This window comes from Corvus moneduloides, chromosome 5, assembly GCF_009650955.1.
Source record: "Corvus moneduloides isolate bCorMon1 chromosome 5, bCorMon1.pri, whole genome shotgun sequence".
Taxonomy (NCBI): domain Eukaryota; kingdom Metazoa; phylum Chordata; class Aves; order Passeriformes; family Corvidae; genus Corvus; species Corvus moneduloides.
The window spans coordinates 47,110,177-47,129,663 of NC_045480.1; the positions used below are offsets into that span (position 1 = coordinate 47,110,177).

Consider the following 19,487-nt stretch of genomic DNA (forward strand, 5'->3'; position numbering starts at 1 on the left):
GAGTGTAGCAGTATCAATTAGCAGAGCACATCACTTAAGTAAGGCAGGCTGCTCCTGTTCCAGTCTAGAAACAAAAGTGAGACGTGCACAAAACAACAGTACCCTTTAAATGGTGGCTTTTCTTCCTCACAGCTCATGACACAATGGCCAGTGAGATTGAGAAGGGCGTAGAAGAGACATAGATATGGTCAGAAAGCACATGCACCACTGACAGGAATGAAAGGCTACTGAAAGGTACATTTTTCTCAACATTATGAGCAATCTACATTATACTGTTAATTACTCCGTGCTTTCCACATGAGAATTTGGAGTCTGTAGCCCAGACAGTTTAGGGCAGAATTTTACTGTCAAGGCTGGTCAATGGAATTGGATTTTTCCATTCCATGGAAAAAAATCGCAAGTTTTACTTTGCTTTTGGTTCCAAATTCAAACTTCTAAAATACACTCCAGAGCAAAAAAACATACTGGTGAGAACGACCAGACAGAAGAAAGGGAAAGAGACTAAACATTTTGATAAAATTAGCTTTCTTTTTCATAATGATTTGGATTTATTTGACATTATTATAATACAACATGATCTAATGAAAGTTCTAACATGAAGACTGTAACTGCATCATATTAAGAAAAAAAAAGTTTAGTATTTTTAAGTATAAAAAGAAATCAGGACATGCAGGGATTGAGCTTTTAAGTAGATAAAAGTACTCAAAGACAAAGGCAATACTCCCCTGCAACTTAAATGCACAGCTGGAATCAGCTACAGTGCTGTGGCAGATAGGGGAGGGAAGGGAAAAACATCCTTTCTTCCATCACATCACACAATAGATACAACACATCAAGTGTGCTGTAAGAAAATGCTACACTGTTCTTCCAACTATAAAAGCTAGTCCACTGTACTGTAAAAATGTACCAAAAAGGAAAAAATGTAGACTGTAAAAATCAAATGAAAAGGTCAGGTCATGTCAAAAGACTGAACATCAGGGGCATTTTTTGGAAAGACTTTTCACAAAGGAATGGGAGAAGCAGTGTTTGCTGGCCTGCTCTATCACTTTAGTTCATTAAAATCCCATTATCCACCACGTGATAGGGACAAAATTCTATTCCCCAGGGGAGAATTGAAAGAGAGAGAGTCTGGAAATGAGGCAATAGAGAAAGAGATTATTTAAAAATCAGAGGATAAGAAGAACTACAAAATATTCAGAAGCTTAAGGGAAAATAGGGCCTTGCAAATCAATAGCCTAGAAGTTCATGACAACTCTTGATGGAAATTCTAAATAAACATGAAGTGCTGGTGTGTGTGTGTGTGTATGTTTTGTTTAACACACTTCCATTTGCATCTTATGAAACATTATGTATGATGGGATCAGAGTTAATGAAATAAATAATAGTGTTGCTATTTTTGACTGAACCAAGAATTATTTTCCTTGCTATAGAAGCAAACAGTTCAAAGCAGCAAAAGTCATGACAGGCTTCTTGTTTTAAACCACAGTTTTACCAAACAACCCTGTGCATGATACATAACAAGCCTTTGGAGTTTAAGTGTACACAATCACAATGTAGCAAGTCCTATTAATTTATTGAAAAAAATTCTGCCTGTAAGAAATATAACAATTCTTTTTAAAACAAAATTATTTTGGTATTACATTACTGTTACCAAAACAGAGAGTAGAAAAATGGCATTTTTATTTTTCTGGCCAATTTCCTAGTTCACCCAATAAAAGGAAAAACTAAGGGGACAAAAAAAAGAAAGAGAAGGGAAGAATAAATAGAGAAATACAATTCTTACCCTGAAGAGCGGCAGTCTGGTTTATTTCTTTCTGAGCGATCTGTGAGAAAGGAGGCATAATATCAGCACAGAAGTTGGATGTTCTTTAGCAATACTAGTACAGAAGTCTTAAGAGAACTGTGAAACCATATGACTAGCAAAACCAAAAGCTGTTTCTCTTCTAAAACTGTTTTCCCACACTGGACTAGACTGCCTAAGACCAAGTAAAATTACTGCAAGTTTAACATTTGTTACAATTCCTCCACTCAAAACAGACTGTATTTATGTTTTGTATTAATGCTTTGGAAGCTTCTCCTCCCTTTAGCTGAAATGAATAGGGCTTTAGTTCATGGTAAAAATAAGGGAGAGGGAAGAGGAAAAAAGAAAAACCACAGATTACTCAGCGCAAAAAAATCATTCCATGAATCATGGCTGGCAGAGTTCCCTGACAGGATGGGAGAAAAATCAGCAGTTGGTTGCAGCAACATCTGCAAATACACTGAATCCAGTGCAGTCCCACCATTAACTCTTCAGCTTCTGAGGGCTCCAGATACTGAATCTTTCTGTGTTTTTAGAAAGGGTTTTGTTTATCCTGTAAGTATTTTAAGTAGCTTATTTGGACTAATGAGATTGACTCACAAAAAACTACACATAAAGCACCAGTATGCATAGAAAGTATAAAATATTTCTCCCAAGAGTTATGATTATCACCCAAGCATTACAAAATAACCACAGTGCTATGATATTAGAATTCATGGATTATCATTCATATTTTAAGTCCAGAATAGCTTTTACTGCATGACTTTTGAACTACCTGAAAAATTGAGACTGTTGTCCACCTAAAATACATATATTCTAAAATTAGAGGGGGGTTTAATCTTTTAATGCAGAAAGATCCACTATACAAGCAGAAGATAATTCCTAGAGCTACATATAATCTCCATTGACTATGGTAATTTTGCTTCTAATTTGATCTGTGTGTATTTTAAACAGAAAGCTATTTTTCGTGTCTTAATAAACACTTTACTGAAAATGTTGTCTATACAGAAGAGTCTTCCTAAAAAAATTTTCACACTCACAGATTGTATTTTCAATCTTAAAGCTTTGCATTTTAAATAAAATTTGTTCTGTTGACAGCAGACATTTGTTTGCACAGTTTTATCTCCTGTATAAAAGAAATACTTTGCTCTCCAAGCTTTATGTGCTCATTTGATTATGTTTTCATTAAAGTGGTAAAAAATTATCTCATGTCAACAGTGCTTAAAAGTATGTCATGCTTTTTCCATCCATAGGTGCTCCTACTGAGCTGTCACAGCCACACAGTTATAATTTATTGTCTTCCTGACTCACAGAGATCTCCATTTCATCACACTGTGTGCAACTCTGGTAGCAGAAGCAGCATGGTATAGTTCTGGAATAGCTCAAACCAGAGTTGCAGCAAGAGTACTTCAAACACACACTCCTTCCATCCTTATCATGTATCTTCCTCCTTACCTGTGAGCACTGAAAAAAACAAGACCGGACTTCCTACGGAAATCTGCTTGCCATCTGTTGCTTGTTATCAGTGTCCCCTGCTCTGTACACAGCCACAATCTAACAGTATTCAGACAAAGCCCTCCCACTGCTAAAATGATCATGTGAATAAACCAGTGAGAAGGAAGAAACCAAGTCAGAGCCTATGTAAGCACAGCATCTGGGAGCTCTCCCACACAGCCCATGTCCAGTGAACAGATCCACCACAGCCTGCCCTCACTGCTGCATCCTGCTCATTCAGGAAATCAGTGTGATTCCTTTTTCCCTTTTATTTTCATTCCTGTTTCAATATTTCAAAATTACATTTGGTTTTGCACATTTTATTTACTGATAAACTTACTGAGACCACGCCATCCGCACGCATACTGGTCTTCTTGAAAAGAACGAATTGTAATACTACAAGTAAAGAGCCAGCATTTTAAAATAGAACTAAAACCTGCACCTCTTCAAAGTTTGCTGTGAACTTAATCTTCTAAATTTGTTTTAGTATTAAGTGTAATGAGTATTAAGTGTAATGAAAGAGCTCCATCTTTCAGTTAGGTGCTTGGAGTCAATTAGGCGGTGAAGTCATCATCCCTGGAGGTGTCTAAGAAAAGACTGCATGTGGCACTTGGTGCCACGGTCTGGTTGATAAGGTGGTGGTCATAGGGTGGGCTCAATCTCAGAAGTCTTTTCCAACATAATTGATTCTGTGATTCTGTAAATTTTGCAATTCTAAATGCTGTTTTGGCAATAGGTACAAGCACCAATTCAAGGAATGACACACCTCTAGAAACACTAGAATATGAAAGCCTAAAAACCCCAGGCAATTTACACTCACATATGTTACATTTAAACACACACAGATCTTATCTCTCCATTCTGTAGGCAAATCCTTGGCTTAAAAAAGCTCAGTCTCAAAAGTGCATGCCCACAACTGATTCTCTTTTCTCTACACATTACCTCAACAGCAGAGAGATGTCTTTGTAATCTTTTCTAACAGAAATAAGCAAGAAGACTGTATAGTTGCAAAGACCTGAAAATTAAATCCTGCACTACAGATTTTCCTCTGTATCAATGATAGAAATTGCTATAAAACATTACAGGACATGATGTCTTTCTAGCAGAAAACTGTATATTCTTCAATTTTAAACTCTGGAAACCAAAACTGTGTGTCAGATTAGAGCAAACGTTGAACGCTGCTGGACTAGCACTTACAATGAACAAATAGGCCAGTCTGCACTGGGGCATGGGAAACGTACAGGAAAAAACGCCACTTCTAGTAACAGATACTACCTTCCAGACATGAGACACCAGTACTGTCCTCCCTATCCTTCTGTTGGTAAAAGCAATAAAATCCTTACTGTGTATGTAGCTGCAGTAAAATATGCTAGGAATTCATAAGCAGCTAGTACTCACAAGCTACAGAAGTGGACCGTATGATTCTAAGTATATTATAGCTAAGGAAGTTCTTTCTGCCTGTTCTCCAAACCACAATTTGCATAGCCGGAGACCCGCAGTCTCTCAATCCGTAAGAACTGACCATGTTCCAACCTCCTGCAGACCATACTTTAAGATCTTCTCCACTTCATACCCACATCTACTATTTACAAAACCTTTGTTACCCTCAAAAAATTACAGCCATGCAGGAGAAATATATTAGCCTCATCCAGCAGCAGGATATAATGCAAGAAGCCAAGCAGCTAGCAGGTGGAGAAGAGGAGGTGGAAGAAGTCAGAGACTCCTGGCTGAAGTTGGGAAGACTGCTAGCCAGTTCTGAGCACAGCAGAAGAAACAAAGAAGACATAAGGGCACAAAGATCTGCTCTTCGTACCACAACTGTTTGGCAAATCTAGTGTTTATTTACAGACCGTGCTCTGTGTATTTCAGCAGTAGCATGGGCACCTTATGCCTTTTTTCAGCATTCAAAGGTTGAGTGGCAGACAGAAATGCCACGTTCCAGTTGCTTTCAGAAAGGGTCAGGTTTCTTTAACTGGTGATTCTCTTACACTTCAAGCATGGGAAAATTAGCTTCTTTTGTTGTTTGCTTTTAATATGATAGAACAGTTTTTCTTCTCAAGGAAAATATAAACATAACCATCAGGAGAAAAATAACTGAGTCAACATCATTTCAGTGTCTCTACAAACCCTGAATAGCTTAAGTTTTTGCCAAAAAGAACACCAATGCAGAAAACAATATCTTTTAAGGCAATCACTCTTGTCTCTGGAAGACAAGCAAAGAAAAGGAAAAAGGCAACTCACACTAAGCAGAGCCATTATTTTCCTCTGTTTATTTTGCAAGCTTCTTCAAAGTATCTTGTTGCTAAGAGTGACTTCAACTGAAAAGTTTGCTCTCACTAGAAAAAAATTCAAGTATAAACATAAAATGTTGTTGAAAAATGAGTGGAAAGTTAACACACATTTTGCCGCATCAAAACTGCAAAGCTACTGAGGAACCTCCAATGGAATTATCACCAGAGGCTGGTAACTTCCCACTTTTAACCCCATTCCACAGCTTCATCTCTTAAAAGTTTAACTGGCTGAAGGGAGGAAAGGGGGGCACATGCCATTCCCATTTCTGGGAAATATTGTATCTTCCAGCTTAACTATGCCAGTTAAACTGACCAGCCAGCAAAAGAGGCGGGACACTGCAACACTCTTCAGGAAGACACGTAGTTAGAGCACTAAGCAGTCTCCATCCCCATAGCTTTTAGCCCCTGATGGCCCAGCAGTGGTTTCACAAGGAAAGCAAGCATGACACACTCCTGCAACAATGGCAAACCTCCAGATAAACCAAGCAATGGGAACTGTGGGCTTTTAAGCAGTGCTGGCACATCAAAAATGTATGTTTCCAAGATAGGCAAATTATTGAAAGAGGCTGTATCCAACTTGCCCTAATCTGAATGCATCAATCTCCAACGAGCTTTGAAGGCTGCCAGGCCTTAACAAACCCAGACTCTAAGACCAATACAGCAGCTTTACAAGGCATCATGCAGAAATGTGATGGTTCCTGCATATTTTAGTCACATGCATCTAGACCCAGGTGATCATAGCTAAATGGTGCAGCAGTCCCTACCAGCCAACTGCATCAAGAGCCCCAAATTTCCATTTCTAACTGTCAATGTAGATGGGGCCCTCACTCAAACTAAATGCACATTTTCTGGGAAAAAGATCTGCATTTGTGCGGGATTTTCAATGCTAGTTGCTTCATCTGCACTGAGATAAGCACTAACTGCCACTGATACTGCCACCTTTTTGCCTCTGTCTGTTAAGGCATATTGTGGCTCAAAGCAACTCTTCCTGCTTTCCAGCACTTCCATCAGGTAAGGAATCAGAACAACGCAAATTGATTCCACTGTGTAGAATCTAGTATAAATTTTGGTTAATTTTGTTAGGAACAGCTATACAACAAAACCCATAAGACTGAACATTTGTTTATGTATTTTAGTATTTTAACAGCAGAGTCTCTTATCAGTTGTTTAAAAGGCAGAAGGCTCAAGGAGAGATTAATGAGAGGCTTGGAAGAAACTTCTTAGATTTACTTGATGTATAGCTTTCCCTTTACTACAAAAGGCCACAAAATCAGGACATGCTGAGAGTTTTTAATTGTAAAGGCAGACAGTTTTTATACTTGCTTTAACTTCTACAGTATGCTGTTGGAATCCAGAGCAGTACATTGCCAGGAAAAAACCAACATTATAGCACCCCCCACAATGAAATTATAGTAGTCTGTCAGTTTTAGTGCTGAACAGTTACTGAGTCTGTAAGCATAAAGCATTCTTGCAGTTTTTTATATTGGAGTAATGCTTTTCCCCCCACTCTTAAACACGACTAATAGATGGCTGGGGGTGGACCCCAACACATAGCTGAGAACACATTGAACCTCTGCAGTCAAGTATTTAACTTTGAAACCCACTGACCACCATAAAGCGTATTAATTATCCAAACTATAAGTATAATTAATACAGTATAACTTTAAGTTATAGTATCTTTAGCTTGCTAAAAAGATTGAAAATAAACTATAATCACCTTTAAAGCCTTTAGTGTACTTATAAGTGCACAACATATAAGAGATAAAAGGATTTTACTGGACAGCAGAGGCTACATTTGCCAGTGCTACATTTGCTGTTGATTTGTTTTTGTGACTCTGAAGCTCCACCCCCTCATTCTTGCTCCTAAATTTCTCCTGCACTGCAACAGCAAAAGTGTGCACGCCTCAGTGTGAACATATGTGCCATCATAAGAGGGGGCTGACATAGAAAACAAAAGAGAACATAAACAGACTCTGTAAGCTTTCACCATTTCTCTAAAAGGTTTGTGCTGTAAGAACCTAGACCAAACTCAGCACTGGGAACTGGGCTTGTTCTTAAGCCATAAATGATAAACAAAGTATATAAGCAATCAAATACACCCATTACGTGCATATATTACCACACTTTTGCCTTCTATCACAGTTGTTTATAAAGGAAATTTAGGATACAGCTGTTTCTAAAGCTCTTTTTTCAAGAAATTAGCAACTCCTGAAAGTACGAATCCCCACATCTTCATAAAAGACATCCCAGCTGATCAGTGCAATGTAATTCTCTGATTATGTACTTCAGGTACAACTAGAGACAGGTATCACTACACCACCAGAATCACAGCGGGAGCTACTCTAGATGAGCCCCACTATTGAATTTTTTTTATACTTTCATACAGAAAGTATCAATTGACTCAACATTCCGAGTTGGAACAGAAGACTTATAACCACAAAACACGTTCCTCTCTAGGCATTTCAGAAATGTTAAATCCACATTTCTGAAAAATAATTCTCTGATGTTGCTAGCACTGCCATTAAAAGGAAATTATCTTTCAAGAGCACTGTACTACCTTTTTCTTTCCAAATCAGGGATTTAGCATGCCTGCAGAGGTTCTGCATATTCCTCAGCTAGACCACAGAGCTCACTCAGTCTTACCTACGTCTGCCTGTCACAGGGTGCTGATACACAACATGCAATAAATGGACTAGTTAGAAGTGTGGATAAACTTGTCCTTCTGACACTTTATTAACAGACCATCTTATAAACATTCAAACACCATATGCAAGATCCAAGTTTATTCAATTATTTTCCTCCTCAGGAGTTTGCCCTGCTTGAGAACCAGAACATCCAGCACCAAAAGAGCCTCCAGCTTTGAACACCTGTGTGTAGGTACATTCACCTGTCACAACATGCTCCTTACTACACAACTTAGGGGCACTTTCTGTGCCAGGAGACCTAAGATATGCACAGAGAAATACTGCTGTGGAATGACTAAGGTAATCATAAAAGTCTTTCTATAAATACTAAAAGGAACCATTTTCTTTAAGTTTTCCACAGGGCATTTAGCTTGTTTGATTTGGTTATTTTCCTGTTGAACAACCATTTCCTAAACATGTAAATTTCTGGCCACTTCAAGTCTAGTACTGCAAGGGATACCACTTTGACCATTTAAACAATTTCCTTTTATCTACACAGTACAAAACCAGGTGTTGTAGAAAGAGCCTTTGTTGTATACTTTTCAGATAATCATTTAGAATTTTTGAGAAGTCACACTCTATCTTTATTAGTTTTAAAAGCTGGACTCTCCATCTACTACGCTGTATAGTAAGATCATTTATTCTTGGACGTAAAAAACTGCAAATTTCACCCTTCCCACCCCCTCACCAAACTAAGAACCCTGTCTCATTGGACAATTAAAAGTTTTCTGAATTTGCTAATCTGAAACAATATGTTTTTACTGTTGAGATGACAAACCTCAGCAACAAAAGTCCCCAGTGTAATGCATTAAGCACTGGGAAGCTAAGCCATATTCAAAGTGGGCCAGACATGGATTCACAATAAAGTGCTGAATAGCAATTCAGAAGATATTCTCCCTTCTGTATATTAGGAAAACTAATTTGGCTTTAAAACAAACAAGAAAATTTCTTTCTTGACTATTTCATCCCGTGAAGCCACTGACAGAATAAAGGTGACACTGCTTCCAATTTAGATATCAGACATGATAGTGAATGCAAGTAAGTGCATAGGTCTGCACTGTGGGAGGAATTTGGAGACTGGGAACATGAAAAGACACAGAGAGAAAGAAAATAATGTATGAAAAGAAAGGACCATAATACGCTCAACCATTTTAAAAAGGCAGTATCTCTAAAAATATAATAAATGTACCAGGCAAATGAAAGTATTTATTTCTCTTAAGATACCACTGAAATACTCAATAGCTTCTTCTTGGACTATTTTGTGGTCCTTTGTCACTATTCATGATTAAAGAATCCCCAAGCTGTTTACCCAGTTCACCTAATGAGAACAGTCTTAAATCTCAATGATTTTGTTACAAGTACTAATTTTCTATGGAAGTGCATTTGAAATTAGCCTATTAACAAAATATTTTCCCTCCAGTGACATTGGTAATTTTGCCCAACACAGAAATAAAAAATACCTGGGAAACTGAATCTAACAATTGCTTCTCACGTGTACTGGATTCTTCTGAAGTACCGTTACATGGATTACTCCCAAAAGGTCTCTTGCACTTTATCATCAAACAAAGATTACAAGACCTAGACACATCATAAAAAGGATTAATGTGAAGGCGCAAAAAATGGATTTGTTTAATGATGGTGGCATATATGAAAAAATTGTTGCACCCTGAGATAACCCTCATCCATCAGCTTTGAGCACATGCTTAGAAGTTGTGCATCTCTCTGCCAGAATTCCACAGAACAGGAAGCCCAGCACTTTGCTGTTATTGAAACAAGTAATGTTTTAATGCATATCATTTAATAATGAAATGATCAGCACCCAATTTTTAAAAAAGTGAGTCACCTGGCATTCTGAAGACATTTTACTGAGGTGTGTAATGAATTTCTCCACATCTACTCCAAGGTAAGTGTTAAACATCTACTAAATCCCCTTTAAGGCACCTCAGAGTCCTTCATTACTGGCCTAACATGTGCATGTAAATCTGCATACCTGTTGATGGAAGACCATCCTGACCAGTAATCACTCTGTACAGCTGGATTCCTTGCACCATGATGTCACCTTGTGCAGAAGGCCCATGCATGCAGTCCAACTGATCCCTCTGTAGCCACGTCTTTTGTGTCCATGGGAAAATGAAGGTGTGTAGACTTATCTGAGCAACACTAAATTAGGATCTTACGACAACTTGAGACAGGAATTCAAAATGGAAGGTCAATTCCAACAGTGGGAACACACTGGAAGTCCTGACTAATTGGTAAGAGTGCCAAAGAGGAGAGGACTACTGAAGAAGCCCACAGGTGCTCAGTGTCTTTGACAAGGACAGAAAGATGCAGTTGCGGGACACTGCCATTACCTTCTTAAGACAGGCTCCCTTGCCCAACCAATGTGAAACATACCCTCCCAAGCTCCAAAACAGAGGATGATAATGATGTTTTATAAAGAGGGAAGACAGGAAACAGGGAAGGAAATAGCAACTCACAGAATAGAAAGACCACCTGCTGTGATGAAACAGAGGTAGGCAACCCTTCCTGGGGTTTTATAAAAGCACAGGGCTTTCATACCACTTGGTAGCAAGTTCAAGCATGCTCAACAAAAGTAAGTATGGCCCACAACACAGAGTTTGGTGTATTACTTTTTATTTAAAAATTGAAAACAGGGTTAAATTTACAAAACATACAAATAATAATAAAAACACTGGAGTTCTCTCTGTGTACAAAATGAAAGCTGTAAGTCACAATTCTAAGAAATGCCTTCTGAACAACCACTCAGATACACGCTGCTTTCATTTTTCATGTGTGGCCCCCATACTATAGACAAAGCTGACTGCTGTATTTATTTCTGAGAATATTACAGTATTTCACAAAGCCTCCTCACCTGTTTTTTCCAAATATTTGTCAATCATACTACCTTCTCCTCCCAGTCCCTCAAAAATACACAGCAGAAAAAGCAGCTATTATAAAAGTAATTATTTAACTGCTTCGACCCTTGACATGAGGCTACTGTATCTTGTTCTCAGTCTTCTAAATGCAAATTTCATCCATTCAGTTGCTACTCATGGTAACACAAAGCAGTTTCGCTTACAGTTCAATGAAAGGCTTCAAAAATCATATGGCAACTTAAAATGACCAAGCAAAAGGATGGCAAAGCTATTAAGCATTCAGAAACCCTCAAAACAAAGAATTGTGTGCTTACCACAGATAAACACAGCTTTTCTGGACACTGGTAATGCTGGCAGAAATGGTTCCAATTGTTTGGTACCTTGGAGGAAATAACTACCCTCCCATGTGCTCCTAGACCCCTCCCCAATTCTGTGCACTCACCAAAAAAGGCCTACAGACCCTGTCAGAGGCATTCAACATCTGTAAATACACTAATAAGTACCTCTGCATTGCTATGGTGCCAGAATACCATAATGACACACTTCAAATAGTTCTTGATAATGGATCCACAAACATCAAGCTAGTGGGCAGCAATTAGAGAAATGAGATGTGCCTGATGTCATGGCAGCTGCTACCATGCATTTCCCAGACATGATAATGGTAATCTTCAGGAAGCTTTGCACACTAGAACAGAAAAAAACCCCAGTTTTTTCATAGTTAGGCTTATAAGTGCTGAATACATGAGGTCTGCAGCATTATCCCATCTCATCATTCAGTGATACCTGCTCCACGCTGGCAGTGATGCTCTTCCAAGCATGGACTTGACCTGCTTAAACAATGGACGTGGTAGACTGTCAGGTAGGACATGACAGGTGCTCAGCCTCAAGAATTCCATTTTCAGGTGAACTTCATCATCCCAGTTTGGAATTCACTGACTATTGTGTCAGACATACTTGCAAGGAATGGCAAGCTTAAGACAAATGACAAAGTGTACAGCATTTGCCATCTGTTGAACTGTGGCACCTGTTCTTCAAGTGCTAGGTAGAAGCAGAGAAACTTCTTATAAAACTTCTATTTTGATCCCAAGTCCCACATTTCTATTAGTTTTGTACCCTAAATTTACAGCGCAGACAGTTATAAAATGAATACAGCACACCAACAAAGGAATTCATTATGAGAAACTTACTGAAATGCTGAGCTTGTTTCCAGGCATTTACGTCCCATCTCTCCAACAGGATGAACCAACAGTTTTTTAATAACCAGTAAGATCACAGCACACTGTACACTCAAAAATTCTTGTAAATGATTTAGCACAGATGTGCACAACCTGAACCAATTTTCATGTATAGATCTGTGATATTGAGCACTCAGGTTTTAATGCAAGAAGGAATTAATGATGAATACAAAATTATCACCTTGAGAAAACAAATTATATTAATTTTATCTTATCTCTTATGAATAGAATCTAAAGAAAAAAGTCGAACTGCTTCTTTTATGCATACAATATTCTGTCCAGAAGGAGAATGGATCAAAAATTCTTCTGTAGAAACACAGTGCATGAAAATTTACCGAAGTTTTTAAGGAAGTAAATCACCACAATCAAGATCACATTAAAACGCAGAATATAGATAAGAATTTTATCATCATAATTCAAGAACGCAGCAGAAATACCAACCACTATGCAAAAGGCACTAACTGATTCCATATGATGAATGATCGTGTTCCTTACTATCATGTAATATTTGAAGACTAAAAGTCTAAGTGGGTTCAAAAAAGGAATTGAATTCGTGAAAGATAAATCCATTGGCAGCAATTTAGCAGGGCCTTTCATATGCAGCCTCCCAGAAGTTGCTAAGAAATTGACTGCAGAGGGGAAGGAATCTCTCTTGGAAGTAAAAATTGAATCCTAGGAGGTGTTTCTTGCATACTTTCCTGAAGACATTTGTTTTTTCAGTTTGTGCACTGGGCCACGTGAGCTACTAGCACAGCTCTGAAAGGCTGATGGTGTGCCCACTATCAGTCGCAGGAGTAACAATGTCAATCATTTGAAATCTTTAGCACATTCTGATCCAATCACGTTTTCTTCAAAAGCCTGAACAAGCTGACTGAGGTAGTAACACACACACAAAAGAAACGCTACAACCTCTTTAAAAGCTTAGGGAAAAGAAAAAAATGAACAGTAACATTTGTTGCATTCAGCTTCTACTTCAGTGTGAACATGTTCAGCCTTGCTGTCATCCAGCCCTTCAGGCTGGATCCAAATACAGCCATAGAAAGCAGGAAAACAGGGATAGATTTGTTTTATAACACATGCAAAAATTCCTAAACCAATTAGGTTCATCTTTGAAGCATCTTATTTAGCCTACCATTAACTTTTGTCAGAAGATTCTAAATTCTCAAGTCAGAATTGTCAAATTGATGTTTTTAGAAAAACACATGAAATCCATACAAATCTCTACAGATTTAAAACATCACCTGAAGCAATTAGTGTAACAGCACTACATCATGGTCAATTAACAACTATTGATATACATAAGATCCTGTGTCTGTCAAAATTTATACAACGTTGAGGGGAAAAACAGGAAGTTTTCTTGGTATGTGCCATCAGCCAGAATCTATGCTTTCCCACAAAACTTATTTTCATCCTTCACTAAAGGGAAGGATGCTTGCCAAGCATAAACCACACATCAACAGATGATATATTGTGTTCCCAAATCTGCTGTTGGAATGCCTCAGTGCCTTTTGTGCATACTGTTTTTCAAGTGCAGAGTAAAAAAATCTTGGCCAGCAATGAAAACAACACTTCCACTACATTTTTTGTACAGTTTGAGAACCTGAATAAGCAAGGCAGGACTGTGCAATGAGAAGGCTGAAGGGGCCACACTCCTTTACCCCAGATAAGAGAAGGAAAAGAAGCTACTGAACCACAGCACACAGCTACTTGTAGGGTAGCAACAGAGATCACAGATGTAAACTCTTCTTGGTGTTAGTGAACAACATTGAATGGGGAAATGGTCACAAATGTAGCTTGGGAGGTTCAGGTTGTATGTGAGCAAAAGTTCTTCCATTAGGAATAAGTGAAGCACTAAAACAGGTTACCTGAAGAGGCTGTAAATCCCTTTCTTTCAGGAGACTTTTCAAGACACAGCTAAATGGATCTAGCCTTGGCAACAGGCCTGCTTCAAGAAGGAGGTTGGACTAGGTGACCCCAGAGCTCCCTTCCAGACAACACTTCCATGAACACAAACACAAAATCATCAAAGCAAAGAAACTAAACCATGCTAAAGCATTGTATTTAACTATAGACAATAAGCATAAAGAAGTTCATGGCAAATTACTTTCGCACTATCAAAATAAAATTTCATATGGCACATATTGTATGAGATGCTTACTGAAACAAAACACACAGAACTACATCAACTTTTAATGGAGAGTGTCAACACCACTACTCTGTAGTTTCCAAATTTTAAATCAAGGTGATGCACGGCTTCCAAATAGATAAAGTATATTTAACAGCTCAGTAATCGCAGCTTAACATGCCTCAGTGACTACAGCTATAGAGAAAGAAACAAAAGGGACAACTTCAAGAGTACAGAATTTGAGAAACAGGATCACAACAGAATGCTGAACTGATAGACTGCAAGGACACTGGGCAGAATGTCCAAGATAAGGCCAGCAGGAACCAGATTAGGAGGAATAAACAAAGCCAACTCATCAAACTAATGTGCTAACTAGGTAAAAGGCAATTCTGGCAGGGGAAGACCACAACTACTGACTCACAGACACCAACTCAAGAAACCCATATACTCAAAGGAAGTCTGAGCATGTAGGCTGATTAGCAGAAGAAGCAAGAGAGTAATTTAACTAACAAATAAAATACTAATTAATAAGAGAACTATAAAAATTATAGCAAATAAACATTAATACCTTTGCTTATCAAAATGTATAAATTATGAAAAGTTTTGATAATTGGTGTATTGGCTTTGTGAATTTGCCAGCTAGAACCCCTTTCTGTGCTGAACTAAATAAATCAAATACCTTGACTCTGTGGATTGGCCTCTTGCACACTGGGTGAAAGAACCCATTTCGGGACAACAAAGGCTAGACTCTCAAAAGCAAATATTGACAAATTTATTCACAAATATTACACTTTTTTCCATCTGTAAACAACAACCACTTTGGCAAAAGCTTCTTGCAATGAGGTTATGACTCATTTACCCTTTGCTGTCTATCCCCATTCTTTATGCAACAACCCAGACTTATCATTTGTTGCCCTGACAGGAAATGACTGCTTACAACACGGTAACAGCAAGGTCTTTGGGTAATCATAGTTCTGTGGGTCATTCTCTGGCTACAAACTCACCTCTCCCTAAGCAATTATATACTTCTGTGCCTTGCTTTGGCTCTAACCTAAATGAAGAAGGTCCATTTAATCACTTAATAATGATACTTATTATTATTTGTCCTTCTACAGTTTCCTTGGCTAGGAAATCACCCCATTGACTATCAGAAGTTATTTAATTCTTTTCCTAAGACCAGCCTTCATTTTTAGAAGCCTTGTTTCTTCAGAGGGCACAACATTCTTTGGGGTTCAGTCTACACTCCTGGTACACTCCAAGTAACCGCAAGCAGGTTTTTCTTGCCACTAACTTGAATTTCAAGATACGTTGGAGAATTTCCATGTATAGGCTATGTTATTTAACTTCCAAAAAAACTTTAGTTAGTATTTATATTTACCTCAAGCAAACTACAAAGACTATGAAATAGTAGAAATGTGTGCAGTAACTTCAATGGGCTATGAAAAATGCCTAATCACCTCACCTTCTTAACAATTGCTAGACACAACATACCAGCATCAGTCAGAGATTATTACAGGAAAAGTACATTATTTGTGCTCTTTGGATCCTAAGTGTTTTACTGTTGTGGTGCCTGAAGCAATTATTAAAACTGAAGCTCCTAAATCTGCATCGGGACTACCAAAACAAAACAGACTGAATCCCAGGGAAAAGAGGGAAGAGATGTTCAGCTGGCCATCAACTCCACTGCTTCTTGAATTTGTGAGCTAACTGACTAAACAAAGAAATAAATAAAATAGTGGCACCCACTCCCCTACCCTGAATGCTCCTCTTAGTCCTCTTTTTAAGGGCTTCTTGTGTACACACGGACAGACTAGTGGATCATAGGTACACTTTATGAATTTATTTAAAACAGGTGATCTACTTCATGGGGGCTTTTTTCTCATCTCTGAATAAAAGAGGATAAACTGTTACACTTGGTATGGACAAGCAGAACAATTTCCAGATCAGCACTGAAGGACACAGGCATGCAGACAAAGAAGTTTCCAGCTGAACAATGCTGACTTCTCTTCTGCAAGATGCCTATCTTTCCACTTCTGAAATATAGGAACAGTTAAGCAGCTAAGTCTTCGAATTACCCTTTTCCTAATCATGCTTTCTCCCAGCTCCAAGGTTGCTGGCACCCCTTGGGGAGGACTTAGCTTGAGCTCTTCTTGTTATGATCCAGTGAACCCTAAAGGACATCACCACCAAAACAGTCTCGGACCCAAGAATTTAATGAAGAATTGCAGACCATCTCATTCTTTACTTCTTAAGGCCAAATATGTAGTTTTGCATTAACATGGGAACAACTGCTGAGCATTGTTGTATTAAATTCTTCATTTATCTGTAAAAAGTCCATGATGCCTGCAAATTAATGTTCACCGAACTTCATCAAACACACTACAGAAATGTACCCCTATAACCTCTCAGCATGTTGAGTAGTGAAATATTCAACCTTAATTTGTTATACTGGACACAGCTCATTGTTCTCAGCTTCAAAAACAAGTCAGCGCCAGTTTTGATGTGGGAGTTGTGGGAGTGTAAAGAATTGATCCAACTCTGAACTAAATCTTGTTTTGGCAAAAAACTCTTCAAAGCACTCAGTCAATCAACCAATCAAAAGTAGATTATTTCACCCAAAATCTCAAACTGCTCACTAGAGTTGAAAAAGTTCCAGGAAACATCTGAACTACTATGGAGAAACAGAAACAGGGGAAGGGGGAAGAAAACCCAACAAAACTCAACCCAGAGATGTTTCAGTCAGCACAGCAAAACTCATGTGCAAAATTTACAGCCATTGTATGACAACAAACCACAGACGAGCATTTGTGATAAGTGAAACAGAGTAGTATTAAATTAAACCAAAGCCTTCCCTTGTACTATTGACCACCTGTACTTTTAACCACACATTCAAGTACAAATCACATAGGTCTTCATTATCAGCTCAAAATAATTTAATTATTGGCTTCCATATTTGGTAATTTCATTTTATTTTTAAGTAAGGACAGTTCTACCATATCTGTAACGGGCTATTCTTTCTCAAGGAACACTGGCCAGAACTCAAAGTGAAACAATGCAGATAGTGAATATGTTAAAAATTTCTTGTGCACTTTAGATAATATCAGAATACTGTGGTACACAGACCTAATGTGACAGCAAGGACAGATAATCAAACAATGCAGTTCATAACTAAAATTCACTATATTACTATAAACTTTCCTGCAAGTCCACTTTAGTCAGTAGACACAGAATAAAAAGGTAGTGAAAATAGGAAAGCACACCAGATTAAGGCCCAGAGTCTGACTGGAGAGAGCCTGTGGAGAAATAGCATTTTAGTGAGGTTGTTCTGGTTTGTTTGGAATTTTTTTGTTTCCACCTTATTAAAAACAAACTAAGTAAAAATACTAACATTCTAAACAAAAAAATCCAGTAAAGATCCTGTGGTCTCTATAACTTCCCAGAACAATAATGTATGTGACAGAAATATGCAACAAAGGAGGTAAAAATCAATCACATTATTGTTCTTATTTATATTGCCGTAAAAAACCCTAAAACTTCCCAACAAAAGTGTCTTCCTTTCCCAGAGCAGGTGACCAGATAATTCAGTTTTAATGAACCTATGCAGCTGCTTTCATTGTTTTCAATTTTTAAAGAATGTATTGTAGCTCTCCTCCCTATAACCTAAAAAACCTATATATATATGTATATAAATATATATATATATAAATTCAATCAGCATTTTCTCAAAGGGAAAATAATTTCTCTAGAAGAGTTTCAAATTGCTCTATTTAATATCTTCTCACAGGTTTTCCAGAACATGCCAAATAAAAACTTTCTTGAATTCAGAGAAAATAATGCCATGACATGGAATCACGACATGCAGTGTGGTAGACACAGGCAGTCAGACAAGCCACCTGAGCTGTCTACAACTACCCTTGGACACAGATGGTTCTTCCTATCTCATTCCTCCAAGTTTCCATGTTTCAATATCTGCTCTGGCAGTCTAATGCTTAAAGCAAGCATCTTCAGCTCATTAAACCAGCAAAAAAGCTCCCAACCCAACACGGCAAAAAACCAAACAGATCAACTCTTCAGTGAACCAAATAAAAAAAAAAAACAAAACCATGAGTAGGTCTAACAGATCTCAGGCTGCAGTTTCACAGCAATCTAAGCCAAACTAACTTCTGGTGGCATAGGCTCTTACCTCCCTCTGGCTGCATGTTCCTACTCTTTCCCTTGTGCCAGCTCCAACATTCACCCAAACCTGTGCAAAACCATTTCAGTGAGCTGAATCAAAAGACTCCCACCCACTGAAGAGAACCAGAAAAATATCCCTCTGCTTGGACAATGCACCCAAACAGGTTGGTGCAGGTTCTAGCAAGTACAAGGGCTCTGAGTGAGGCAGCCACCCAGTACATCAGCCCAGGCTACCACCAAACCACAGCTCCAGTGACTTCACTCACCAACAGGCTGGACAAGCAGCAGAACTGACACACAAGAGAAAGCAGAAGTGCACACCCACAAAGGAGATCACACCTCTAGAGCAGCGGCAAGGTGTTAGTTTAGTTTAGCTGGCTTCATCCTGCAGTACACGGCACAGCACAACTGTGACTGGCTTCAAGAGAAAATACTACTTCTTCATTCCAGACCCTCCTGTGCTCTGCTTCTCCAATAAACCACTGCTAACTACATCTGAGTGTTTAATGAGTCAGAAGCATTTGTGAACTTTCACCTTTCAGCTCCCACTTCGCATACATGCCTTGCACGAGTAGGACAAAGGTGATCAACCGCCGTTAGGCACTTTCATGCACAAGCTGAACATACCAGAAATTTAAGTTGCTTCATTCACAATTAGTTTAACACACTGAAATATTTAAATTGACAGTCTGCTAAGGTGCCACTACATTTCTTAAAGCCTACAACAAAATATTTTGCAGGCTTATTTAATGCCTATTTATATTACCATTCTGGCAGTGCACATTACATGCAAAAAAACCCCACT

At 38.3% G+C, this 19,487-nt stretch overlaps 1 protein-coding gene across 3 annotated transcripts in view; it reads right to left on the minus strand.

Annotated features, from left to right (window-relative positions):
- SH3D19 (SH3 domain containing 19) overlaps window positions 1-18,737 on the minus strand; it is an 82,207-nt gene extending 63,470 nt beyond the window's left edge. For 2 of the 3 annotated variants that reach the window (XM_032109559.1, XM_032109560.1), the window contains exon 1: window positions 1,784-2,090. Coding sequence is in view for 1 of the 3 variants with exons in the window: in XM_032109558.1 (XP_031965449.1) it covers window positions 1,784-1,823; window positions 18,690-18,705 (56 nt within the window). In the remaining 2 variants the exon portion in view is untranslated. Of the gene's footprint in view, window positions 1-1,783; window positions 2,091-18,689 lie in introns of those variants that run through there. The other variant, XM_032109558.1, reaches the window with a different exon arrangement.
- Between the last annotated feature and the right edge of the window lie 750 nt (window positions 18,738-19,487).